This window comes from Petromyzon marinus, chromosome 47 (assembly GCF_048934315.1).
Source record: "Petromyzon marinus isolate PM22_M1 ecotype Great Lakes invasive population chromosome 47, UKy_Petmar_22M1.pri1.0, whole genome shotgun sequence".
Classification (NCBI taxonomy): Eukaryota; Metazoa; Chordata; class Hyperoartia; order Petromyzontiformes; family Petromyzontidae; genus Petromyzon; species Petromyzon marinus.
The window spans coordinates 5959858-5986860 of record NC_133713.1 but is presented as its reverse complement, the minus strand read 5'-3'; the positions used below and the strand labels follow the sequence as shown (position 1 = coordinate 5986860).

General features: G+C 47.5%; 2 protein-coding genes across 8 annotated transcripts in view; both read left to right on the top strand.

Annotated features, from left to right (window-relative positions):
• LOC116952502 (arf-GAP domain and FG repeat-containing protein 1-like) overlaps positions 1-16170 on the top strand; it is a 41421-nt gene extending 25251 nt beyond the window's left edge. For all 3 annotated transcript variants that reach the window (XM_076074327.1, XM_076074326.1, XM_076074328.1), the window contains 4 exons: positions 317-379; positions 1350-1709; positions 1907-2007; positions 5003-16170. In XM_076074327.1, coding sequence (XP_075930442.1) covers positions 317-379; positions 1350-1709; positions 1907-2007; positions 5003-5062 — 584 coding nt within the window. In that variant the 3' untranslated portion in view covers positions 5063-16170. The remainder of the gene's footprint in view (positions 1-316; positions 380-1349; positions 1710-1906; positions 2008-5002) is intronic.
• On the top strand, positions 5485-25903 carry LOC116952583 (sialidase-3). Of its 5 annotated transcripts, none has more exons than XM_076074329.1 (3): positions 5485-5595; positions 22856-23065; positions 24310-25903. In XM_076074329.1, exons 2-3 carry the CDS (start codon positions 22856-22858, stop codon positions 25303-25305), a joined length of 1206 nt encoding a protein of 401 aa, XP_075930444.1. In that variant the 5' UTR covers positions 5485-5595; the 3' UTR covers positions 25306-25903. The 5 variants fall into 5 exon arrangements, with proteins under 5 accessions (XP_075930444.1, XP_032827957.1, XP_032827958.1 ...); XM_032972066.2 differs by lacking the exon at positions 5485-5595 and adding an exon at positions 19477-19794 and having other exon boundaries at positions 22827-23065; XM_032972067.2 differs by lacking the exon at positions 5485-5595 and adding an exon at positions 19478-19799.
• The last annotated feature ends 1100 nt before the right edge of the window (positions 25904-27003 follow it).

The window sequence follows — 27003 nt, the reverse complement described above, 5'->3', positions numbered from 1 at the left end:
TTGCCTGGCAGACCACGAATTTCAGAAGAGTGCTAAATTTCGTGTTCATCCTCTGGGTTGAACAAACCAGCATAGACAGAGTGAACAAATACGAGGTATAAGATAGCAGAAATACATATACAGGGACACAAGAGGTAAAAGAGTACTTGAAGCGGAGTAGAGTAAGATAGATAAGGTGTCCATGTACAAGTCGGGAGTTTAGCATACCCACAAGTTAATTGCAAGTACGAGCCTTGCTATTACAGTGGCGGATCGGGTATGGCCTTATCGACTCGCTGAACACCAATTGAATGACATCGGTTTTGTTTCTTTGTAGGTGCAACCAACCCGTTTGTAGGAGTGGGAGTGTCTGGTTCTCCAAATCCTTTCCAGACAAATGGTGAGGTCACAATGCACATGGAGAGATATGCAGAGCTTTCGAAATACACTTTTGTTTGTCTACCTTGAGTCTACCTGTACAGCCCAGCCTACCCATCTTACAGACAGCAAGATTTTTTTTTATAAACTATAATTCTAAATAAGTTAATTATCTGAAAGCTTGTTAGATTTCATCACCAAGCACTCACTGATTCACATTTTGTCACTCGCTCACCGGCGGTCAGTCACCTCCTTATCACTCTTTTATTGCTACCACAATGGTTATTGTTCCATGAACTTTACTCCTTTGATGATTCCACCAATGTTGAGTACACAAATCTGACAAACTGTTTGTGATTCACACTGTTCGACTCAATCACACTGTTTGGCCACCGCCGTATTGGAGGTCAAACCATTTCTCTCTCCTTTCCTCGCATCACCTGACTTTGGAATGCCATCCCATCATCGCTTTTCATGCTGGGGCCTGGCCGAGTCAGCCTAGGGCAGCTCAGGAGGTGCCAGGTTTTTCGACTGCGCAAGCCGAGCCGTGCCGCTGACGGGCGCGCACCATAAACTAATCGAGATGTGCGTTGATGACGCGGTAGTAATGCAACGTAATGACTGACGTGGCATGGCAACGATGAAAATTATAACGCCACTTCTGGCCCTGCTTTGGGTCAAGCCACATACAGAAATGCCAGTTTCCTATCTAAATACATATAAATTAAGGGACACTCTCCCTTAAGTTGTTTCATGCAACCTGGCCCGGATGTGCCACGGTTTGGTTCCGGCTCAGTTCGTCAAATCGGCAATGGAAAACCGCCTGTGTCGCGAGAGCGCCGTGTTGGCTCGGCTCGGGTTGTACCAGTGGAAAAAAAAACAGACATTGGTTGCAGAGCATCGAAAATTCGGCCGTCCCACTCGATTTGAGTGCTACCTGCCCTTACGCCTGCCTCGCATGCCGTGCCCTCCCCCTCTCTGCCGCGCTCCAGGATTTGCCGCGTTCAGTTCGGCAGGAGCGCAGTCCGGGTTTGGCACTGCGGCCCCGGTCTCGGCGTTCGTGCCGAGCTTCCAGCCGGCACCCAGCACCTTCACGCAGCAGCCGCCGCCCGCACTGGCGGCAGCAGCGGCAGCGGCAGCGGCTGTTTTCCAACAGCAGCAGCAGCAGCATCACCAGCAGCATCACCAGCAGCAGCATCAGCATCAGCAGGCTACCCTGCAACAGCAGCATCAGCAGGCAACCCTGCAACAGCAGCATCAGCAGGCTACTCTGCAACAGCAGCATCAGCAGGCTACCCTGCAACAGCAGGCGCTGTACATGCAGCCGCCTGCCTACCCTGCACAGCACAACGGTAAGTGTACAAATGCTGCTGTGTGTATAGTGTATGCATGGTGCTGGCCACCCACCCACCCCCACGGGCCCCTACCTGCCATAATAATAGCTGCTCGCTAAACGGCATTTGCCCCAAACGGTCTGTTAAAGGCAACGGGGAGAAATTTTTTGTAGATCATTTGCAATTGTCGTCATTGTTGTGTTTGTCTCCTCTAGGCACTCCCTTTGGAGCATTCGTGCAGCCCAAGGCAGCTGCTGCTGCTGCTGCGATCCCGTTTGCGCAGCCCATCTCTGCGATGGTCAACAACCCCTTCATGGTTAGCTCTCGTCTTCGTCACGCGCACTCGCACGACCAGCGCAAAGATCAAATCCACCGCGGCACCTTTCATATACAGTGGTACCCCGGAGATCGATCTTAATTCGTTACAGAAGGCCATTCGAACACCGATTTGTTCAAACACCGAATTAATTTCCCCCATAAGAATGAATGTAAATGACATTAATTGGTTCCAGACACAAGAAATCTCTCGTTATAAAGCATTTTTGCACGAAGTTTACAGTAATTGCATGCATAAAATCATACAAAAAAAACAAGAAACACAATAAATAAATGGAATAAATGAATAAATACATGGAATAAATGAAATACATGAACATTTTACTTCATTTTACCTGTAGTAAGGAGAGTTGATGGCTTGAGTGGAAGGTGGTGAGGAGGAGGAGGAGGTGGTGATGTCATTGTTTGGAAGGGGAGTCCTGTTTGTCTGGGCAAGCGTCATGCACGCTGCTGGCCATACGCGTCTCAGCCGTGTACAGGTTCTTTCAAGTCGCGATTGGCCGTTCGACCTCCGAATTTCGTTCGGTTTCCGGGGCAAAAAAATGTTCGGAAGTATCGTTCGAACACCGATTTGTTCGAGTTCTGGTGCGTTCGATCTCCGAGGTTTTACTGTACATCTCACCTGTTGCCGTGCCCGTGAAAGATGAGCGGCTTCGGCACTTTCAGCGGCCATCTAGCTGGCAATCCACAGTCCACCACGCCATCTCCCCCATGATTCGAGGAATCGTTACAATTCAGATTCACGGTTAAATTTAGGAATCCATTATCATTATATATGGGACCTTTTTTTTGCCAGTATCCAATATGATGAAAAATAAGAATAGTTTTACCATTTACGGCAATAAAACAGGTGTTTAGATATTCATATTCTTAGTTTTTTCGGTAAAGTCACGTTGAAGAGAAACAACAAAATAATAAAATATGTTTTTGGTTTTTATATATATTTTATTATTTTGTTGTTTCTCTTCAACGTGACTTTACCGAAAAAACTAAGAATATGAATTACTGCAGTCACGAAAGCTTTAAATCAGGTGTTAAGATGTTCAATCACCAAATAAAGAGCCTTTTGTCAAGGCATCAAGTCTGTATTAACCACACATACTTGTGGTAAAACATGCAAACAAACATGCTCTTTAACACGTAGGCTTTCGCGACCAATATTCATAATAAATGTTTTTGGGTTAGATCGCGTTATTTATAAATGTGTCGTAACCCTCCATCACCCGACACGGCCAATCAGCAAAAAAGTGTCACGTGGATTCACTCTTCAACACACCGGTGGGCTGAAGTAGTGAATTATTTGTCTTTTGTCAACGTGACACTTTTTTGCTGATTGGCCGTGTTGGGTAGTGGAGGGTTACGACACATTTATAAATAACGCGATCTAACCCAAAAACCTTTATTATGAAAAAATGCTCTTATAATATATGCATTGTCTTTTATCATTATTATGATCTGTTGTGTTTACCGTCTGGCTTGTTTATTCGTCTGGAGAGACTCACTTTTTATCACGTTTGCATATAATTTGCACAATTGCAGAGGGTTCATAGATCCAATTCGTGTTTACTATGGGACAAAGCATTTGTCAATAACACTGTGGCCGTGAAAGGAAAGGTAATATGCAACGTCCCAGGCAAGTGGGCCCTCTTCATAACACGTAAATATAGAGGCCAGAGAGGTCGCGTCGATATGACTTTTAAGTATGTCACGGGCAACGCTTGCCTATTATATACTTTTCCTTTTAAGGCCACAATGTTGTTCATGAATGTGAGTGTGGTGCTTGTGCACCATTACCACAATGGAGTCTGACCAAATAATTTGTTTAATTGTGGAACGAAAAGTAACCTCATCACTAAACGCCTTTTTTGCCAGCTGCAAAACTCTTTACTTCCATTCGTAGTTTCTCCTTCAAATCAATGCCCATTTGTTGACATGTGTTTGTGTGCGTTTTTAAAAAGGCGGTAGGGCATAGTGCTTGCCACCCACCCCCTCACGTACCGTTCCGGCCTCCATAGGCGCATGCTGACAGTACTTGCCCCAACAGTCTGTTCAGGCTACACGGGGGATCTGTATCTTTGTTTTGTATATAAAAAGACCATGTTAGTTGTTTTTGGAGTGCACACATCTGAGAAAGAGTAACCTGGGGCAGGGTTATATAGCTCGGCTTGCTGACCCGCCCCTACTGGACATCCGTGATAAATAGCTTTATATAGCTCATCATATTCCTCCTGACTAAATTAAGATGCTGATTTCTGGCTTAATACCAAATACCTAAAGGAGATGGCTAAGAGAAGGCAGAACAGCTGTGGATTCAATCTACCTATGCAGAGTTTTAAATGGAATTCACTCCTATACATTGCATTTCCCCAGGTACTCCAGTCTTCCTCCACACATCAAATGCTCCTGAAAATGTAATTGACCAAATATCTCAATGCAGGACTATCCCGAAACATAAGCCTTGATGCTCGGTGAGGCTTTTCCCGGGTAATTAAAGGGGCATTTATTATTTATTGCATGAAGATGGATCGTGCAATGAAGGATGGGCGCTCACTGGACTTGCAACAGTACCCGACTTCGTCGGTTTGATTTGTTCTCCTGGCTTTGCAGTTGAAACAATTAGCACGTCTCTTAATGCTCCCCCCGCCACTGGCCCCCTCTAATTCACCTAGTAAAACTTTCCCCCACTACAGCAGGTCACGTGTAGTTGGGGTAAAGTATGGGTAGTGCCACCTCTTCCAAGGCGTTTGACCGGCGTGGATGAGGAGGCCATGAATACCCACTATAGGAGCCTCTTGAGCTCACTCGAGTGGAAGCCATTCCACGGGCAGTGGCACGAAGCAAATAAATCGCAGTCCAGCACCTTTAGTCTATTTTTTATTATTTACATATATACGTGCTGTTATACAGCGGTAGACTTACGGCACGTTGAGTTATATTAACACGTGTTTTTATTTTCTGTTTGTTTCTCGAACCAGGGCGGAACAAACGGCGGGCAGTTTCCCGGCAGCGCCGCATCCACCAACCCCTTCCTGTAGTCGGGACATCCGGTGTGTGGGCGTCAGAGAGCAACGGCACCGCAGTCCTCCCGCACACTGACTCCAGAGCAACATTCGCGGCAACTCCCGGGAACGTAAGGAAACAAAAGCACGCCCCCTCCGTGCTTCTGACCACACGACGGCAGACAGCCGCCTCTCCGTGCTGCTAACCACACAAGCAGCAGACAGCCGCCCCTCCGTGCTTCTGACCACACGGCAGCAGACAGCCGCCTCTCCGTGCTGCTAACCACACAGCAGCAGACAGGCGCCCCTCCGTGTTTCTGACCACATGGCGGCAGACAGCCGCCTCTCCGTGCTGCTAACCACACAAGCAGCAGACAGCCGCCCCTCCGTGCTTCTGACCACACGGCAGCAGACAGCCGCCTCTCCGTGCTGCTAACCACACAGCAGCAGACAGCCGCCCCTCCGTGCTTCTGACCACATGGCGGCAGACAGCTGTCCCTTCTTGCGCCCCCCGGTCATCTGGATCACCAAGGCTTCTTCATCTCGGAAGCACCCAAGTTTCGTAAAAGGTTTGGGGGGGGAAAACTGAGGCGGCAACCGTTGTTCCAGACTGCTTTTATTTTAAGAGTGCATTTTGATTCATTATCAGTAGTGTGGGGGGGGGGGCGTGGGGGGGGCACTTTTGTGTCTTGGTTTATGTTAACCCTTTTTGATATTTTATTTGCTTCGCTGGTAATATAGAATTACACATTTCCAGCCAATAATTATGTTTAATATGTAATTCTTTTAACAATGTCTACCAGCCATTAACCATTGGCTGGTGACACGGATGATGAGAATGATGACTTACGACGAATCATGAATGGATCTGAAAATGCCTTTTAAGTCTGAACTTTCAGCTGTCTTCATTTCTTCAATCTAATTTTCTTGTACGCAGCATGTATTTGTTTCTATATTCTGGCGCCTAGCGTAACGTTACCTGTTACGCCTTTAAAAGCGTCGGATCAAGAATAGCTCTCGTGTTTCACTGTGTCACTCGTGTTGAAGTCAGATTATATTAGTGCAGCCAGTAACTACAGACCGTTGCCCTGTTCAACTCGAGAAAACTATCCATAATAGAGTTTTTTTTTTTGGGGTTAGATCGCGTTGATATATAAATGTGTTGTTAAACCCGTCACCACCCGACACAGCCGACTAGTAAGGGTTGCCACGTAAACAAAACATGCCAATTCGTCACTAGTACAGCACACCGGTGTGTTGGAGAGGCAAGCCACAACATTTACATGTTCTGTTTACGTGACTACCCTTACTAGCGAGATCTGTTGGTTGGTGGCGGGTTTAACGACACATTTATATATTTACACGATCTGCCCTAAAAAAAAACTCTTATGGATTTTGGTCGCGTAAGCCTAAGTGTTAAACTCTAGAAAACTAAAGCAATTCGTGTTAAATTTCTGTAACAAGCTAAACATCATAGCAAACAAATGGAGACGCAATCCAATTGATGCTCATGCTTTACACAACAGCACTGTGTTAACGTAATGTATAGAGAGACTCGCCCCCTCCATAGGAATGTGGAATTTCCACCACCGGCTAACGGCTGTAAACAGGAGATGAGCACCAGTGCCTCATTGTTCAAACAAGTCGTGCTGAATTTTTTATTTAAAGCTTTCGTGACTGCAGTAATTCATATTCTTAGCTCTTTCGGTAAAGTCACGTTGAACACCTGATGACGACCGTTTGCGTTACGGTCGAAACGTCGTGAGAATTTTTTTTATTGTTTTATATATATATATTTTATTCTTTTATTGTTTCCCTTCAACGTGCCTTCACCGAAAGAGCTAAGAATAAGTCGTGCTGACTCGGTGGAAATTCCAATATAAATTAATTCCCACGCAATACCACAGCTCGGGTAACGACAGAAGAAGTGAAGCTTCACTTGACTATCGGAGGAAAAGGTGCAGCCTCGGCAGTTGAAAATGGGTTGAGCCTGCAGGACATTTCGCGGATTTTTTTTGCCCAAAACTCTCAACTTTCTTACATTGGCCTCCCACATCTCAAAACAAAGGGGGGCCGTCTCTTAGTTTCTGCAGCCGGGTTCGGTGCTCTGCAGCTGCCCTCTATCGGGCTGACGAGCAACTTGCCTACGAGGCGCGCTTTGCAATGCAATGTTTTAATTTCTTAGATGCACGCGCGCGTTCGCTTGATGCGATTCCCCGCGGTCGCTTCAACAACGAATCAAAAGTTGCCTAACACAAAGCACCTTATCTCTGCGTGGCCTCCTGGCTTCCCTCCCCCCCCCCCCCCCCCCCCCCGCTTCCCCCACTGGTTGTGTAATGATGAATGTTGGCCCAACTCTCAGATGTTGTGTACGATAGTTCTGCTGTGGATTGAGCAAGATTTCTTACGAACTTGCGTTTTTTACTGGAATCAAAGGTCCCCCAAGTACGCTTGCCTTTAACAAGAGTGTGCATTGGTGTAATTGTGGCTCGCAGTGTAGTTTTATTTAATTGCGTATATTCATTTTTTTGTTTTTACCAATCGCAGAGAAGAGTAGTCAATAGACAAAGTGAACTTTTGTCATTCGCAAACCTACACTCTTGTTTGAGATGACACCGAGTTTGGATTTAGCTGTCACCTCGGCCGCTGCCTTGTTATTATTTTTCTTCCCCTTCAATTAATCTCTGTCTGGGGGTTCAAAGTTCATCACAGTGTGCAAGGGGTTGGGGCTGTGTTGGGGGGAATTGTAGGTGCATGCCTATGTGACTTCTAATCCGAATATTTATTGAGACTGGAGCAATCCGATGAGCTATAAATCTCTTTTTCACACAGATGTCCAGTAGGGGCAGGTCAGAATGTTATGACAACAAACAATACAAAAACACGACAGTATAGGAAAGGTAAAAAAAAAATCTTCGAAAAAAATACAAATCAAACTAAACTTTTTTTAAATTTTACCAGGTAAGCCCACTGAGCTATATTAGCTTGTTCTTCAGAAGCGACCTGGCCACAATTAATTGCTCAACGAAGTGGCTTATCATCATGTGGACATTTTTCACCTCCAAAGAAAAACAACAACAGCAATTATGGGGAGCTGGGGTGGGGGGGGGTGCCTCTGGTGAAACAAAAAAAATATTTTGAATACCCATATGGGCTCTCGTTTGCGAACTATGATTCACTTGACCGCCGGTGAAACCCACTTGGGTGTTGAATCCGCAGCCGTGCAGTGCCAGCAGTGTGTCGTCCACGCGGTTACGGTCGGCCGTGTTTTTGTTTTGTGCACACGTGGGCACGTCAGACTCCTTTATAAATACTCGAGGCTCATTTTCACACATTCTAAGGAAGTGTACACAGCAGATTGCAGTAATCTAGTTGTCTCGTTTTAGAGATGTAAACTTAAAAAAAAACACTTCGTCCAAGTGTGGTTTAAATCAGTTGAGTAGTTTAACGCATGAATTTGAGTTAAATGTTAGTCATGACCGTAATCTAAAAAAAATGTGAAACGTTAAATAAGTTTTAAAATATAGGAGTCATTTCCACAACGACCTCTTTGTAACCTATGGAGTGGGGGCAGCCTCTCATTGAGGAAGTGAAATGTCACTCAAAGCTCAAGCTGTGCCGTCCACGGCAATTCTTTACTGAGCCCTGTCCTGCGGCTACCCTTTTGAGATGGTTAGAGTATTTCTAAGTTCACTTGTTGGGTAAATTCCCCCCCCCCCCCAACTTATCCCGATTGTGCTATCGGTGGCTAGTCATGGGACAAAGTATAAATTCGGATCTCTCGCAGAGCATAGCAACCATTCCACAGAAGCAGATTTCACAGAACTACATCTTGAGATCCCTTTGCACAGTAGATGGCAGCACTTTCCCACCCTCCCAGCCACACGGAGTGTCAACCCGATATGATACAGTTTTTATTTTAATTCTTGGAGCTGAAATTTTGCAAAGGTTAAATGCAGAACTAAACTTACATGTGATGGGTCTTTTTTGGTGCCGTCGTTGGTGACCGGGCTGAGACCATCCATAATGATGTCGTTGTTCTAGCTTGACCTCGCATGGAACCAATGATCACTTGGTCCCAATTTCAAGTTAACGTACGTTTTAGCGCCACTGGAAAGCTGTATGTATTTGTTGAACTTCTTTCGTGCCGCACGTAGCCAACCGTGCCAATCAGACAAAAAAAACTTAAACACAATAAGCAGTTCTAAAGAAAGAAAGCTGAACGGCTTTTAAAGTAAACCAACCTTTCGTTTTCTGTGCTCCCCGTACAGCTTTTTTGCATTTGGTAAAACCTGTAAAGTTTCACACGGAGTGCGCCACCCAATATCAAATCATTTGCGCATGTGGTATTTGCACGTTTTAGAGATGTTTGGCCGCTTAAGTTTTGTGTTCGGGGGCGACGTTGCTTTGTGTAATCCCAGTTTATTATTTTTCATGTACATTTTTGGCAAACTTTGATGCTGGCACACAATGCTCTACTCGTTTTCGAATGATGTCACGGGATCTTTAACTTCCCCACTGTGAATCAGGTGCCACGTATTTATGGTTTAAACACACAACTGCAGTATTAACCAGGGCGGAGTACCAGATTTGAACCGTGAAACTCTGCAACAAATGGCGAACGTGCTGGGCTATTGCCAATATCATCTTTGCTACCACGTACGTTATACATGTGTAAAAATGTATCTGCTTGTGGAAAAATCACGAGGTTTATGTTGGGGGATTGTATTTCGTTTTCATATAGCCTGGATTAATCCAAGTGCGTCGCTACACACATTTTAGGTTAGGGAATACAGTTTGCGCTGGAAGAGCTGGCGTCTTGGACATTTGACCAGTTAATCCTCACACTGGATTTTATTTAATTAAGGAATTTGTGGGCTTCAAGCGTCTCTGGCGTTCACTTTTACAGGCGGTTTATTTTGCGACCTTGTGTGTGTTTTTTTTCTAGCAGTATTTATGAAGGTGTCCTCAAAGCCCCAGTTTATAGATCGCGAAGATGGGTAAAGCCAGGACGATTTCGGTCTATTCACCGGCTTGTGTGCTCCCGTTACTCGGAGTGCTTTTAAAGATTCTGACCCCCCCCCCCTCCGCCTACATACCACCGCCTTCCGAATGCAGGAAACCCCGCAAGCCACACCCAGCGTGACGTGGGCTCGATGATGCTGAAGGCATCACGAAGCGCCCCCCGCTCAACCCCCATCTGTCCGTCACCTCCCCATCCGGTGCCAACGCGTTGCCCAATTTGGTCGAGCAATCGCACGGATAGCAATCGATGGAGTAATAATCGATTTTACCCAGACAGACATATCTGATAGTCCAGTTCCTGCATTGAGCTGGCATGTAGCATCCTCGTTTGTACTTTGCACATCTCTTCGGCTGTGATCTCGCATCTGTGTTGAGATGCACGGAGCGCTTATTCCGCAGTTTACAGTGCCCTTGAGCCGTCCTCTCGTAATTTAACTTTCTAGAATTTGTAACTCGCATGGGGGAGGGATTAGAAGTTTAACGATGCATATAATTAAGGTCACTTCCAAAGCTCACGATATTTGCTTGGTGGAGCGGTGGTACAGTGGGTTCACACGCTGCTCTTTGAACCCGGCAACCCGAGTTCAGTTCCCAGCGATGACTCGCATCAGAGTGGCGAGGCGATTATATAAATCGGCCCTGGGTCTTTTACAAACCTGCACTTGTAAGCATGGTGAAGTATGGTCAAGCAACCCCCCACAATTGACACGATGTGGGGGGGCCATCGTCCAACGGTGGATTTACATGGTGCTGTAAATTATAATTGGTATCGCGTTTGATGGATTTCACAGGACCCCTGCAGCCACTAATGGCCGCTAGATCATAACGGTGACAATGGATTTCTGTAAAAGTGCAACTGCTTTTTTTTATTTCTGGTGTATTAGTACCTGTGAGCTGAAGTTGTCCAATTGTTTAACCTATTAACAGTGTCGTCTGAGGAGGGGAGAGTGGCTGCGTTTAATGAGATGTTCAATTGACCCACTGGATAGTTCATTGTAAGAAGGTTATCTTGGAAAAGTTTAAATAAGAAATCAAAGCAATTGGGTCATGGTGCAACTCTGAAGGCTCAAATACATGTCCCTTATATCAACTTTGTCTCCGCAGCTCTTGATCTTTGGGTTATTTCAAAGCCCTCTTTTCCCCATTAACCGCACGCACCGTTAATAAGTGCAGTGGGGCCAGACTTTGCGCTTTCAAACTTTCAATGGGCGTGACTCGGACGGCTCGGAGTGGACTGATAAAATGACCTTCTGAAAAGTCTCTCAAAGGGAAACTCTCATCATCATAATAAGTCTTACCGCATCAAATACGCAAGTACATTTGACAAACTACCTGTATATAAAATGGTAAAAGTTTTACAAGAATAAACGGTATAGACTGGGGCTTTAAGCAGCAGATTTTTCATTGTATGTAGTATACGCTATATATATATTTTTTTTCCCCCAGAGGCCTTTTTTCCTTTTTTCGCTTTGGTTAACGTGTACTTCTTTGTTTGCGCTAAAAAAAACAAAAATGTGCGTGCCGGGTTTATCTCGACCGCTTGGTTTACGTGAAGGTAGCACCGCCGTGGCGTGGGTGAGTAGACCCCCCGCCGGCACGTTGCTCCTCGTGCCGGTGCTCTGGCCGCTGCCCCGCCTGCTGCCTTACGTCCGCTCGTCTTAGTCTAGATCGCAAGCAGGTGCGTGTGCACAAAGTGTTGGTGCGTGCTCTCGATTCACAGCCGCTGGTGCCTTCTTGCAATCGTCTCGTTTTAAAAAAAGAGAAAAAAGGAGAAACTTGTGAAAAACCCAGAACCGCTGATGTGCGCGGGCGCCTCACCCCGCCCGGCATCTACGTGACCGCCACCAGCAGCAGCAGTAGCAGAATGGTGCGAGGCAACGCCACGCTTCCGAAAACGTCGCTGTGGTTTTAATAAACCCGATACGTGCGCAATTATACGGACGCCTAATGACCAGGGGTCGGCAACCAAAATAACAAGAAGAGCCATTTTTGTTCAAATTCGGTTAAGACAATAATTTTAAAAAAACCCCGTAAAATTGCAAGAGCCGCGCAATGCACGTGGCGAATACAAGACAGTGGTCCTGAATAAATAACCGTCACGAAGCGGTCCTTAGAGAGCCGCAGGTCGCAGACCCTTGCCCGTGACCGACGTCTCCCGCGGATCTCAGAAGCTGAGTGGGGGTTGGGCCAGGCTAGCGCTTGGACGGGGGTGGCCACCATGCACGCCAGGTTGTCACCTGGCGGCTGCGAAGCCGCGCTTACGTGGTGGCCAGCAGGAGGTAGTGCAGGAAATCCCCATTGTTGTACTGTACTTCTGTGCGCCCGCATCTCTTGCTCCCCGCCGCCGTCAACCCGCACCGATCGGTGTTGTGGCGTTCAAATACCACGACCCGCACGGAGCGGGGAAAGGGCCTCGATTGACGAAGGACTCGTACGTGTACACGATTAAATGGATAGCTGCTGTGTGTGTGGATATAGACAATTTGCACGCAACGTAGCTATCTATGCTGTTGTTACATCCAGCCTCAAGCTGGTTCATGAAAATATTTACCTGTTATATTTTTTTTTTCCCCCACCCCTTTCCCCCTCATATTGGCCGGCATCCCCATAGGTGTGATGGACCGGATGCTAGCAATGAGGGAAGTTTGGCCCATGTGTCACTGGCGTCTAGACCAGGGGCGATCAAAAGCGTAGCTTACCGGCCACAGTGACTAAATATTCTGCGTACCTTTGCTTGACACGGTGGAAAAAAAGTCTGCCTTTGTCAAAACAGCCCCGGGGTGCCCGCCGCTTGGCTGCCGAATCAGATGCGAGTAGTCCCGGGGAGTTCGTGCGGACTTCTTTTCGTTATAAAAAAAAAACTCTGCAGCTGACCAGCGCGAGCGGAACTGGCTGCGTGACTCCCCTACGTGACCACCCCATTGTGGCACGTTGTGTGTCGTGTGGCGCCCTGCAATGTGGACGTTTTGGTATTCAGGTCCTCGTAAGTACCTATCTTCGTTGAACTTCTTTTCGCAACGTACGTAGCCAACCGTGCTCGTCGGAGGTGCGGGAGTAGGACAAGAAACACACCACAAAAGGTCAGGAAGTTTAACAACCCCTCGCCTAGTCTAACAAACGTTATTGCTGTGTGTGTGTGTAAATAAACGCGGGGGAAAGTGACGTCAAGTTGAGATGCGGGAGGCCGATGACCATATCACTCAGAATGCGCCCGATCTCGTCAAGATCTCTGTCGCTAAGCTGGATTCAACCTGGTTGGTGCTATGACAGGTGGCCACCATGCATAACGGGCAACGTGGTGGGCAGCCGAGGGCAGTGCAGCAAACTCTATTGTTGCACTGTACTTCTTTACACCCGTATCTATGCTCCATGCCTTCAACAACTGGCACTGACCAGCATAATGAAGTATATTCAAATGATCATCACGACCCGCCCGCCGTGAGGAAGGCCTCAATCCAACGGTGGATTCACAAAATGGCTGAACCTTTGCATGAAAGTTGTGGAATTTGCCTCCAGGTATATGCTGTGGGTTTGTGGGCCTTGGAAGGATTTGGGGGGAAGACAGTTTATTATTTGTCTTCGGGTGATTAGCTCAACAACTTTACCCTCAGTCCTGAGTTTTACAAAAACACGCCTGATTTTGTGCTGCGGGTGGACTGGCTCGAGGCTTGATTTATAGCTAACGGAACAAAAAATGTGCCTGTGTTGAATGGAGGAATGTTGCGTTGACTGCCGTTCCACAGCAAGACGGCCGTCACTAAATTGGATCAATGTTGGCATCTGTTTGCAAAATGTGCAACAACGTGGGGTTTTTTTACGTGATCAAGATATATGCTTCGTTCACGTGGTCATATCAAAAGTAATTAGGTCGTTGGCAGTAGTTAATTCGCGTTCTGAATGGATCAGAATCGTATATATATATGAAACACTACAATATTTCACTAACATTTTGCCGATATGCTTGAAAATAAACCTCAAATGTTAATGCTGATTTTTTTGTTACAAATCAAAATTGTAGTGTTCTGTAATTATTGTCACCTACAACAATCTAAGAAAGTGTGAGGCGCTTGGCCTGGCAGTGAAATACTAAAGAAAAATGAACCGTTTTCCTGGCCACTTTTAACAAACTGTCAGCGGCTTTGCATTTAGATCAGTGGTTCCCAACATTTGTGGACCCGTAACATCACCATCAACTCTAAACAATACAAATGTTCAGAAATTATAGTGTAGCAACAGTAGTGTCTCCAAATGTTCTGCGGACCATTTCACACGGCCTTACGGTGCCACAGGTTGGAAACCACTCCACTAGATGTTATATGCACTGTCCTTGTGGTGTCCATGCAACTAGCAGATGTCTTTTAAGTGAAACAGCATCTTTGGTCATTGATGGCAAACTGTAGTTGCTGCCCAGAAACAGCTCTCTCCTGAGAACGCCTCTTGCGTGTTATAAACAACACTAATCTCGTTATATTTAGCCAGTAGAGCTCACTAAATCCCGAGCGGAATGAATCCTCCATTGTTTGGCCATTGAATTCTTCTTTTGAAGAAGTCAAACTAAATTAACAAGTGATTTGGACTCCGGTCGGCATAACCAACAGGAATCGTATTTTATTCACATTAAAAAAGAGGGAATATTTATTGTGAAAGCTGCTGCATTAACTAAGCTGGCCGAGTTTTTAGTATTGATATTATTCAAAGTTTTGCTTTCTGTTAAACGTGTGCATCCACCTTACGTAGAGGGGGGGGGACAGTCTTATGGGGCAAAATGTCCCTGTGTTTTCCAAAGAGCTTACCTAAGGTATTGTCAAACTATGTAATTAACAAGTTGGTAAACATGGAGGCAGGCCTAAGTGCTCTATAGTGAACAGTGAGCTTACATTAATGAACGTTTTTATTTTAAGGGGGAGTTGTTGATGATTTGCATGCTGAAACGTAGCTTTTTGTTGGCCTCGTTAAATTCTATCGTTTATTTTTGCTGTTAAATACCGCTGTGGCAAGACAACGTGTGGGCCCATAAGTTATTTATAGTTTTATTTTCTACGTGCAATTCGCATTACCTTTGTCAATTAAACCTTAAGTGGGTCCTTTGGAAACCCGTTTGGGATGTTTTAACAAAACTTAGCTTATGCATCATGTCAAACAATAACTGGGCCATATCGTTACAGAAGTAACATTTCTGCAAATGGGGAAAAGAACCCCAGGAATTGTTGACTTTTGAAGTAGATCAAAATAAAACCGGCAATTAAAATGTCAGTTACACCGCGCTTATGCACATTTTCGAATTAAAAAAAAACTACTTAATATTAATTGGGGGCAATTTTGACCCAAAACCTTTCAAGCATTTATCAACGAGAGGGCATGATGCTTGTGCGTATATACGTGCCTAAACTATTACCTTGTTTGATTTCTCACATCCATCTAATTTTCATGCAAAGTCTGGATTTTTTTATATCTTTCACCAATATAACGTGAAATAAATACTCGGCAGTAAGCATTTTACTTATTACGGTGCGCAACGTAGCTTGTGACACATACATAGCCCGCTGAATATCGTAAGCTGTTACGTAGCTTTAAAAACCCACACACAAACACACATGTTAAAACACCAATGGTAACCAATGACACGTTTGCTACATACACACTGCAGTGCAATTCTGAAGATTATTTTACACGCCTTCTCAAGATGCCGACGATGTTATTGCATTTAAAAGGAAAGCTGCGTCGTGCACACGCGTCTGTCATACCGTGTTTGTGTCTTAAATAAATATAGCGGGGGACATCTGTTGTTGTTGTTGTCGTTGTTGTTGCCGTGTTCCCGCTACAGCCTTTACCCCGAGACAGCCTTTACACCCCCCCCACCGCCCGGTCGTATCGGTTGATATTGCACGTTTAAATAAAAATTACAAAAATATAAAAAAAACAACCATTAATGTGGCTTTAAACTGACTACATTGTTTATTTACTTTTTAACTCCATGTCTCTCAAGCTGGAATTTTTTTTTTTACAATGTTCCCATAATGTATTGCCTTTGCCGAGCTATTTTATCACCGTGTCGGTCGTATATTATGGAAAGTGCTTTATTAACCATGAACATATTTAACAATAAACTGTGTAATTAATATCGCCGCCTTTGTCAACTGCTTCCTGCACCACGTCGTTTTGTTGAAGTCTGTTTTGAATTTTCAGGAGCGTTCAGTGCGGTGCGTCTGCGTGTGTTGACGTTGGAATTAATCGGAGTTCGAGATTGAAAACTCATTTCTTTTAGAGCTGCTTTCTGGGTTTAGTTTGTCCTTCCCTAACGCACCTCCGATTAGCGCGGTTGGCCACGTACGGTGCGAGAGAAGTTGATCATACGTATGCACATAGTTCGTATCTGTGGGCGTGGTGCAACATGGAACATTCTCGAATCTCACAAATCTCACCCAAACCGTCTCCTTGCTCCGGGAAGAATTAACTCTTTTTTTTCATAAACGTCCATTTGGGCGGTGTGTAAGGAGGTTACAATAAACAATACAGAAACATGACAGAAGTGCAAAGTACAAGAAAGGTCAAATAAAATCACCCAAACATATCATCCTACAAGGTAAAGCCCACTGAGCTTGTGATGCCGCTGCCACGGAGCCGATCGGCGGGTGGCCCACCTGCGATCTCGCCGCCCCGAGCGGCGAGGCCGACATTGCTCCACCCCACCACCTCCCCACCCCCCCCCCCCACCGGAACACACACGCACGCACTCCCCCCCCACCATTAGAGCGCGTGGGGAGACACCCTGGCCGACAAGTTTTCACCCAGAAGCCCTCGTAAAGGGATAATCTTCACGGTTTCCTGCGGCCAGGGAATTGGACGGTCTCCTCCGACGCTAACACACACCGCGGCGCCGTGACTTTGGTTGTAATTACATGGTCACGACGGGGCTGCCGAGCCACCGCGGGTAGAAAGCACACACAACACACACGGGTCAGCAGGCAGGTAGGAGGGCAGAGCCACGAGCGGCGGGAAAGCAGGGTCGCCCTCTGGCTGGAGGGTCGCTGAGCAGGTAGATTTAGATGCGGACGTCGCTGAAAGCAACGGCCCGGGGGATGCTGGGATACAGATGGGCCTACCGATTGGCGGGTGATCCCAGCGAGCTGATTGGCCCGCGAGTCGGCACTAGGTAGCCCCTTTGATGTAGAAAGAATAAAGCGGGTCAGGGCGAAGGGAAAAGGTGCTCTGGCTACTCGAGTCAACCCCAGGCCCGTCAACTCCCGAGACCAGCCGCGCGAACGTCCGTGGGACGTATCGACGCGCCGCGAGGACCAGCTGGCAGTGACGACGAACCGTGAGTAAGAGAGAGAGAGAGAAAGAGGGAGTTGGGACTTAGCTTAAGAGCAAAACCGGAGAGGGTAAAGGGGAGAAGGACAGGTAGAGTGTAGTGCCGACTATCGAGAGATAGATTGGTCCTGCCCCGCTGATCCCGACTGACTCGGTTAAATAAGGGCTCGCCGACGCGGTGGAATAAATCGTCGGCGGTTACATAACGGACTGGTGTGGTTTTTGCGGAAGCGTAGGTGCGCTTGCTGTCGCGGTGGTCGTTACATAACAGACTGGTGTGGTTTTTGCGAGGGTGTGGAAAGAGAGTGGAAGCGTGGGTGCGCTTGCTGTTCTCGGTGGTCGCCGCGTGGGTAGAGCGGCGCCGCGTGGATTGTGTGCGCTACAAACCGTCGGCTGCGGACTCCCGCGTTGCGAGCGGATACCCGTCTCGCACGCATGCCCATCGCATAGCCCTTTAAACCCGTTTAATCCAATCCCCCCAAGCGTCGGAGTTAGCACGAACGACGTCGCTTACCCTCCGACCTTTAACCCCCCTGTTACCCGCGTGTGATTGGTGCGTGGGACTGCGCGGGCGGGGAGCGTCGCGTTTGGGTGCCGGCGAAGCGCTAGCGGGCCCCAGGGCGGTCGAGTGTGATGCCTCACCGGCAGGAAACCCGGACTCGGGGGGGAACAGCACAGGGGGGGGGAACAGGAGCCCGACGACCTTTCCCCGCCCGGGGAGGGGTGCGGCGGCGGCAGCTCCCACACTAGTGGAGAGTCTGGGAGCGTCGGTACTTCGCGGACAGGGTCGCAGGCAGGAGAGATCCCGGGGGCCGGCGACCCTAACAAGCTATTGACTTTCAAAAAGCGACCTGACCGCAAATGATAGCTCAACAAAGTGGCTTTTTTCGATTTAAAGCTTTCGTGACTGCAAGGATTCATCTTCTTTGGTTCTTTCGGTAAAGTCACGTAGAATGAGAATAAAATAATAAATTAATAAAATAGAATAACACAATAAAATTCTCACGACGTTTCGGCCACAACACAAGCGGCCTTCAGGTGAAAGGAACAAACCTGTCGGGACGACAGAGCTTCAAGTGGCCTTGAAGAAGGCCACTTGTGTTGTGGCCGAAACGTCGTGAGAATTTTATTGTGTTATTTTATCATTATTTTATTCTCATTCTGCGTGACTTTACCGAAAGAACCAAAGAAGATGAAAGTGGCTTTTCATTTGGACTTAGCAGCAAAATAGTCTAAACGCATATTTCAAGGGATCGGTGACGCGCGCCCAGTCGTACCGCTTCGACCGATTTTTTTTGTATGTTTGTTTACTTGAAAATCCGCGGTTTGAAACGGGCGGACTGCCCCGGTTAACACTGCCGGGTGTCTTCAACATTACCCACGCGCCGTCTTGCTTCACAGCGGACGTTAAAGATCCCGTGACGTCAGTCGCGCAAAGACCGAGGCCGTTTGCGTGCCGCCGTCAAGGTCCAAAGTTGTCCAACTTTAACAAGAAAAATGGACTTAAAAAAGGCGATGATCGTTGCCCTCCCCCCTCCCTTCGATCGCTTCTTAAATTGTAGAGCGCCTTAACCAAGGCGCTTTACATAGAATTAAGAACGGTACACATGCGAATGTAAATGGTGAATGAAATTGATGAGAGGAAGCAGTGGGGGGTGACGAGTCTGTGGTGCCGTGAATTTTGCTGAACGCGAAATTGATGGCGCTAAATGATGAATGAACGGATTGAGTGAATGGAGGAATGACTGAGTGCTAGCCACAATGAGTGCTAGCCAGCGTGGTAGGAACCTCCTGGCAACAATCGTGAGACTCCGTGAGACACACCTGGGCAACTAGCCGGAGTAATAACACGTCTGGGGGTGGTGGTTTGATTGTCCCATGAATCACTGGAATGCAAACCACCCTCCCTTCCGCAAACCCTCACTGACCAGTCTGATGAAGTGCGGTCACCCCCCCCACCCCCACAAAAACCCGCACGGCAATCGAGGTGTTCCTCATCCAGCAGTAAATTGGCACAAAAAAAAGGGGGCATGCGCGTGTACCGTGCCCGATTGCGTGTGAAAGCAATCTTTGTCACTGTAGCACGTGTGCAGCATACGCGTTTGGGAACGTTTTACCGTTGTCAACAATATTTACCGCAAAGCGCATTCCACGCCCTCCTCTTCGAAACGGATTGGTGAGTGCCCCGTGCGGGCCGCACCCAAAGTCAGCCTGGCGGCTAACAAAAAGACACGAATCTTTCCCTGACCCCCCTCCCCCCCCCCAGATGCTATCTCTGCTTTCATACCCGTAGGGGCATTGCAGGCCATCACTGTTGGGTTGGGTCACAAGTCTCTACGCGAAGCGACAGCAGGAGCGGTCTGACCACAGTGGAAACGCCACTCTCTCCGTGCAAACAAAAAAAAAGAAACGTGCCTTCTTGGGGGAAGAAGGTAAGGTAATGCTGGGGTTATTCTTGTGCACTCACGCCGACCGACCGGCCGACCGACTGAGAAAGACATCGGTGGAATTATCTTCGCCCTCTGTCGTACCGCGTGACGAGACGGGGGTGGTCGATCATTCTCCGGCGTCGTCCTCCCCGGCTCTGTTCCCTGGACTTTGCCTGCGACTGCCGTCACGAGTCTTGTCTACCGTGTTCTGTTGCAGGTGACTTTTCCGAAGCCTGTGGAATGTCTCTAAATTGTGGGGACGGGGGGTGGGGTGTTCACTCTCTCTGATGCAAACTTTAGCTTCTCGTTCGGTTTTCTCAGTCCAATTCTAAGCGCGCGTCAAGATTAGTTGGGCCCTTTCAGATGTTTTTGTTCCAACTTCTCTGTCTGTCGCTAAGTTTACAATTCACGCCATGGCAGGCGAGATGTTAAATACCTCGCCTGGTACGCAGGAGGTCGTGGGTTTGAATTCCGACCCTGACGCTTGCTTTGGAGTTTGCGGTGTCTCTCTCTCTCTCCCCGTGGTTGGCGTGGATTTTTCTCCAGGTCCTCCTAGTTTTTCCCCTTCACATATATAATCAACATCATGCGTTTAGGGTATTTGGCTACTGCTATATGTAAAGTCACGTAAAATAAAATAATTTTATTTTATTTTACGTGACTTTACCGAAAAAACCAAAGAGTATGAATCATTGCAGTCACGAAAGCTTCAAATCTAGAATTACTGCTATAAATGTCCACACGATAACCCACTTCGTTGCGATGTCATTCGTGGACAAGTCGCTTCTGAGAAAAGAGCTATACAGCTCAGTGGCCCTTATACCTGGTAAAATAAAAAAAGTATAATTCATATTTTGGTTTTACCAGTAGGCTCATACGTCTGCTGTTTATGATCAGATTAAATTTGTTTAATATTCCATAAGCACTCCAACTTGCTCGTGTTCGCCTCTTGCTCCCATCATTGTGATCCAGGTCCACCTTCAATAACTGCCAACGGTACACAGCACTCTGCTGTAACACATTATCCGATGATGCTTCTGTGTGTTGGCAGTAGTGCACAGACAACAACTTAACATGTTCGTCTATAACGCCACGTGTATGTATGTGTGTGTACATGTGGCCTTGAAGGAGGAAAAATATACAGGGTGCTTCAAAAAATGTTAACAATTACATGGGACTATCGTTTTTAATTGGAAAAAAACCCAGATAATACTATACCGTAACATGATAACAAATGTATGTTAAATCTTGAATTAAAGCTTTCGTGACTGCAGGAATTCATATTCTTTGGGTCTTTTGGTAAAGTCACGTAGATAATACAATAAAATAAGAAAAAAGGTGTATTATCTACGTCACTTTACCGAAAGACCCAAAGAATATGAAATGTTTGTTAATAGCTTCGAAAAGTCAGAGTCTCTCCACTTGTTCGCCATCGTTGTCAACACGTGGCCTGGAATCTTCTCCAGGTGGTCTCCAGAGCCCGGAGGCAGCACCACATTTCTTGTGGTATCGTCGCATACTCTTAGAAGTGTTAAAACATTTTAAAGCACCCTGTATAATAGACGACGTTTCGGGCTCTGTATGTAGAGCTTCTTTCGCACAGTACGTAGCCGCCCGTGCTAATCTTCACAGCACATACATGGATGCTTTGTCCACAGGTAACCCGTTGTCCATTCACATTTATCCCTTTATTTGCCCAATCCAAGGTTTCGAAAAGATCTTCTCATACCTGTCAACCCCACCATACGGTGTACCCATATTCTTGTGGCAGGGAAATTGAATTTTCAGGTTCAGCCGTTTCAATACGGGCAAAAACATGTTTTTGGTTTGTGTTTCTCTCTTATGATTGGACTTTGTAGGATGAACGTTGACATTTATAAGGGGCACGGGGTGACCAATAACATCTGAATTGGTCTGTAATAAGGTCGGGCACTGATAAAGGGTTGACAGGTATGTCTTCTGTACAGTATACATGTGGCCTTGAGTCACCTCGGTGAGAACGTCTGCTTGTCTCCTCTTCACATTTGCATATTGCGACCTCCCATCACAAATCTCTCCTGTATTTGTTCACGTGTCATGGTTTTCTGTTGCTGTATCAAGGACATGGTTTCTGAGCGCTTCTACGACTGCATCGGTTGCCACCGAGTGTAATTAATCCACTTCGGTTTCATCTAAAAAAAAATTTAAGAGGTGAATACGTCACCGCTCATCACTCATCACCGTTCATCACAATGTGTATGTTGAACTTCTTCCGCCGCCAGCACGTGGCCGACCGTGCTGATCAGAGGTGCGGGTGCACGCAACACACTTCTGTCCACTGCGGTTCGCATCGTTTGCCGACCCGCCCATGCTGGGCATCTGTGAAAAAGAGCTCTCACGGTCCATCGCATTCCTCCTTGCAATATAAATAAATATTCTGATTTTGACCTGTTTACGGGATTGTGTTGGAATCGGTTTGTGCAAACCTCTTTCCTGTAGCGTGGCCAAGGTCGCTACAGTTGTTGCATCCTGGGAACATTTTTCGTCAATGATTATATCACAATTGCTTGGCCAACCCCCCGCAGTTGCCAACGTGTGGCTAATGTTCCCATCTGCTTCCTTTTCTGGTGAAGGTGGCTAAATGCAAAGAGAAAGTGTTTTGCAGTGCTTTAGCATCACGATTCTCTTTCTATTCTTACTGCCCTCGAATCGTGTTAAAAACACCCCCGGCTACGTATCACGTGAAAAAAGAATGTCACAGTATCGGAGGAAGGGAAGACTACAAGTACACGCACATTGACTTGAGAAGGCTGACAGATGTCTCAGGACGGCAGCTGCCTGAACAAGAGGGCAATCCTTGAAACAAAAAAAAAACAGGACAGGTGACAACCCCAATCCAGGCTTAAACCTGCTTAGCTTCTGTGAGATTTGTAAAGGTATGTGGCCACACTCTGGCCTTGCCACCCGGGTTGGACCTCCAATATTTCCCAGCGACGTGTGTTCAAACGGGTTTAAAGCCTGGAGCGGTTTTTTGACCTCTTGAGTCTCCCCGGCAGTGTGTGTGACCGCCCCCCTCCCTTTGCAGATGGCCGTTGCCGACACAGCCCCGAAGATGCTGGCGCTGTACGAGCGGGGAGAGGGGGAGCTCACGTACCGCATCCCCGCCCTCCTCTACCTGCCCCAAGACCGCGCCGCGCTGGCCTTCGCCGAGAAACGCTCCTCGCTCAAGGACGAGCACGCCAAGCACCTGGTGGTGCGCAGGGTCAAGCTGGCGGACGAAGCCGGAGTCCTCAAGGTTCGTGAACCGCTTGCTGAAGGTTATGGGGGGGGGGGGGGGGCCCTCACTCGCATTTTTCTCAAAGGAGACCGCTTTGACGGATGAATGGCTAAAATTGGCGTAGAATAGCATAATGCAAAACGGTATTATACCCCCCGTTTGCGTCGGGGATGCGTTCCGGAGAGGTAAGACGACGAAGATCGAAACGACGTAAATCAAAGAAAGTTACAGGGTAGATGGGAGGTGAAGGCTGAGAGGCGATGGATACGAGAAAGGACGAACTATGCTGCCAGTGATGTGCTATTTGAGGCAGCGCAAATCAGGTAGCGGTATTAATAAGGTGCCGACATATTTGTGAAACAATATTAAAGGGTGAGACAACTAGTTGGCCTACGGCTGCATATGCAGCACTAAAGCCATGCTGCTGCTGTGCCTGCTGCACATATTTGATTCATCTATGCTTTTAATACCTTAACAGGGAAGTTCAGCCTCTGTAGGCCCCGCACCTTCCTCTTTAAGCCCCACCCCTTCCTCTTTGGGCCCCACCCCTTCGCTATCAGGACCTGCTTCTGTTTCGGCCCCTGCCCTTTCCTCTTTGGGTCCACCTCTTTCTGTTGAGACTCCACCTCTATCCCATTTAGGCCCCACCCCTTCCTCTGGATCCAGGGTTGGCCTTGATTAGCAGTGGTGGGGGTTGTGGAAGGGGGTGAGTAGTGGGTAGTTGTGGTTGGGAAAAGTAGGAGAGGCAGCTTCACGATGGACGACATCCCTCTTCGAGCAATGTAACAATGGATACAATCAGGAAACAGTGGGCATATATATATTATACATAGGGATAGAGGCAGCCGGCATATGTCTCTCTGTGAATCTATGACTCCCCAAGTCTATGGGAAGGGGCAGTCAGTCATAGGCAGAGGACTTTATGAAGATCCCTAGTCTGGACTTGAACAGAGGCGGGGAATTGACAGCACGGATGGCTGGGGAAAAGGAGTTCCAGACAATAGGGGCAGCTGACAAGAATGAGCGAACTCACACAGTGAATATTGACTGAAGGTTTTGACAAAAGCCTTGATTGCTGGAGCGGTCAGTTGATGGAGGAGAGTAGAATGAGGGGAGAGGTAGGAGAGATGTCTGAGAGTGTCTGGAGGGGACCACTGATCTGCAGATCACTAGTGGTCCACTGACCCCAGGTTGAGAACCAATGATGCGAATCGTACAATGCATTTGCCTTCCTGATTCTATCGCCGTGTCTCATGTTGCAGGTTGCCGACGTGGGGAAGATACAGGAGCTGGCTGCGGCCTCGATTCCCGGCCACCGTTCCATGAACCCATGCCCCGTGCTCGTGGAGAAGAAATTGTTTCTATTTTTCATTGCGGTGCCAACCGGTCTGTCGGAGGGAGAGCAGCTAAAGACAGGGCGGAACGCGGCGAGGCTGGCCTACGTCTGCAGCACCGACCGCGGCGTCACCTGGGGCGCCGCCGTCGATCTGACCGACGCGGTTCTGGGGCCGCACGTGGGCCGCTGGGCCACGTTCGCACTGGGCCCCGGCCACGGCCTCCACCTGCCGGCCAGAACGGGCAGCTGCACCAACTTCGGGCGGATTCTCATCCCCGCTCATGCCTACTTCAAAGATGAGTTGCCCAAGAGTGACTCCTGTCCTCATTCATTCACCATTTACAGCGATGATGCGGGTAGCACTTGGAAAGTCGGGGATGCGGTAAGGGGGCGTGTTAACACCGGGGAGTGTCAGGTTGCGATGGTTTCCGGCGAGGATGGACGGCCCGTCGTGATTTGCAACAGCCGCACGCTGGGGCACGAGTTCCGTGTCCAGGCCATTAGCGACGACCTGGGGAAGTCCTTCAGAGAGGGCACGGTTGTGCCCAGGCTGGTGGAAGCCGCTCAAGATTGGAACGGCTGCCACGGAAGCATTTTCAGCTTCTTGCCCGAGCTGAAGGGCGACACGACGCCCAAGCACTGGCTCCTCTATTCCCACCCGTCCAAACCCAAGAAGCGTCTGGATTTGGGCGTCTACCTCAACAAGGCGCCCATGGCCTTGGAAAATTGGAGCGATCCTTGGGTGATTTTCAAAGGCCCCAGCGGGTACTCGGACCTGGCCGGTTTTGGCAAGACGGAGGGGGGGGGCCTGTGGTTCGGGTGCCTTTACGAGGGTGGGGAAAAAGATTCTCGAGACAAAATTAACTTTTGTATCTTCTCATTGGCTGACGTTGAGAAGTACACAGGAGTGAAACCTAAATAAATATGCATTCCTGGCAAGGTTTAAGGCATTGGCATTTCGGGCCACCTTCAATCATATTTGTACAGTTGAAAATTAATAAACAATATCAATACTTTACAATTTCCCCAAGCCGTGTTAGAGAACGTCCTCTGGAAGTGGATGTCACGTAACTACTTCTGAGGTCGCCTCTTATCCACACCAACAAGTGTCACCTCCTCACATGCTGTGCAATAGCAATGTCAGTAACAACAAAATTTATTTTAATCCTTAATAATCCTCATAGTTGGAGTATGCCAATGTGAGCAAAATTATTCTTGCCATTATTGTTTTGTGTAATCGTGAGACCATCAACCCTTGAGAACCTGGTTTAAACCACCGATGGCTGAAGCTTGGATTCAAACCCAGGACCTCGGTGGTCACAGCGCAGTGCTGTTGCTTAGTTTTAGCCCCTCTCCCCCTTGCTATGTTAACCTTTGCTTAAAAAAAAACATTTTTTCAATATTTTAGTTGCATGTAAACTATACCGTATCCGCATATATGACGAGATTCCATCTGAAAGTGTTGCGTTGGTATAGCACGTCCTGCTTGATATTTGTTCATTAAACTTCTTTTAAACCTTCCTGGCCTGGACTTTAGTTTTGGAGCGATACCATTGATGGTTTGAAAATATTTGTTGCCACACCATGTCCATCACTGTCACCATACCTTCACCATCACCGTACTATACAATGAAATGTGGGCTGTGTGTACCAGCCTAAATGGACGCAAATCAACGGCGTCTATCGTCCACAGCCCTTGGTGATCTAAACTATAAACTAATTTTAATTTTACCAGGTAAGGTCCACTGAGCTATACGGCTCATTTTCAGAAGCGACTTGGCCACAATTGATAGCTCAACGAAGTGGCTTATCACGTGGAAGCTTACCGCAGCCAAATACTCTAAACGCGTGTTTCTAAATGTGGAGGGGGAAAACTGGAGGACCCGGAGAAAAATCCACGTCATCACGGGGAGAACATGCAAACTTCAAATATAAAGCAGGCGTCAGGGTCACGATCGAACCCACGCCCTCCTGCACACTAGGCGAGGTAGTTAACACCTCGCCCCCATGGTACCCCTATCTGCTGCTGTACCAGCACGCAAACCTCGTGCAGCAACACAGAAAACGCAGTTTCGGGGTCTCCGGCCCGAACAGCTGGACCCAGTTACCCATGGATGTGTGGGAATCATCCTCGAGTCTCGAGCCAGTTTTGCAGCGGACTTAAAACAGTGGTGTTATTCCAAAGAGCTTACTCTTGTGTGATCAGCATGCATTCACGATGGACTGGACTCATACGGGTGGGCCAAAACAAGTGTTCATACTTGCATAGCCTCTCAACGCGGCCACATCTCAAGACGCTGTACAGAAACCGTGTAATTATTTGGTTTACAGAGAGAGGCAGTCGGTCATAGAGGGGAAATAAGGTCTTGAGGTTAGACTTGAACAAGATCAAATAATCTTAGAAAAAGAGCTGTTAAGCTCAATTGGCCTTACCTGTCTCCATGAAGTCTACAGTCTAAATGCCTTCAAGGCCAAAGCCAGTGATGCCACCACCCCTTTTGCGGGACATTCTGCACTTGGACTCCCAAGAACCTCTGGGCGACCCTGCCTGGAAAACGTTGTAAAATACACAGCGACAGTGATCTATCCACTGCTGTGTGAAGGCCTCCCCAAGCCATCA

Coding starts and splice junctions, on each gene's coding strand:
- LOC116952583 (XM_076074329.1), top strand. CDS start 22,856: ATGGCCGTTGCCGACACAGCCCCGAAGATGCTGGCGCTGTACGAGCGG. Junction 23,066..24,309: donor ACGAAGCCGGAGTCCTCAAG/GTTCGTGAACCG, acceptor CTCATGTTGCAG/GTTGCCGACGTGGGGAAGAT.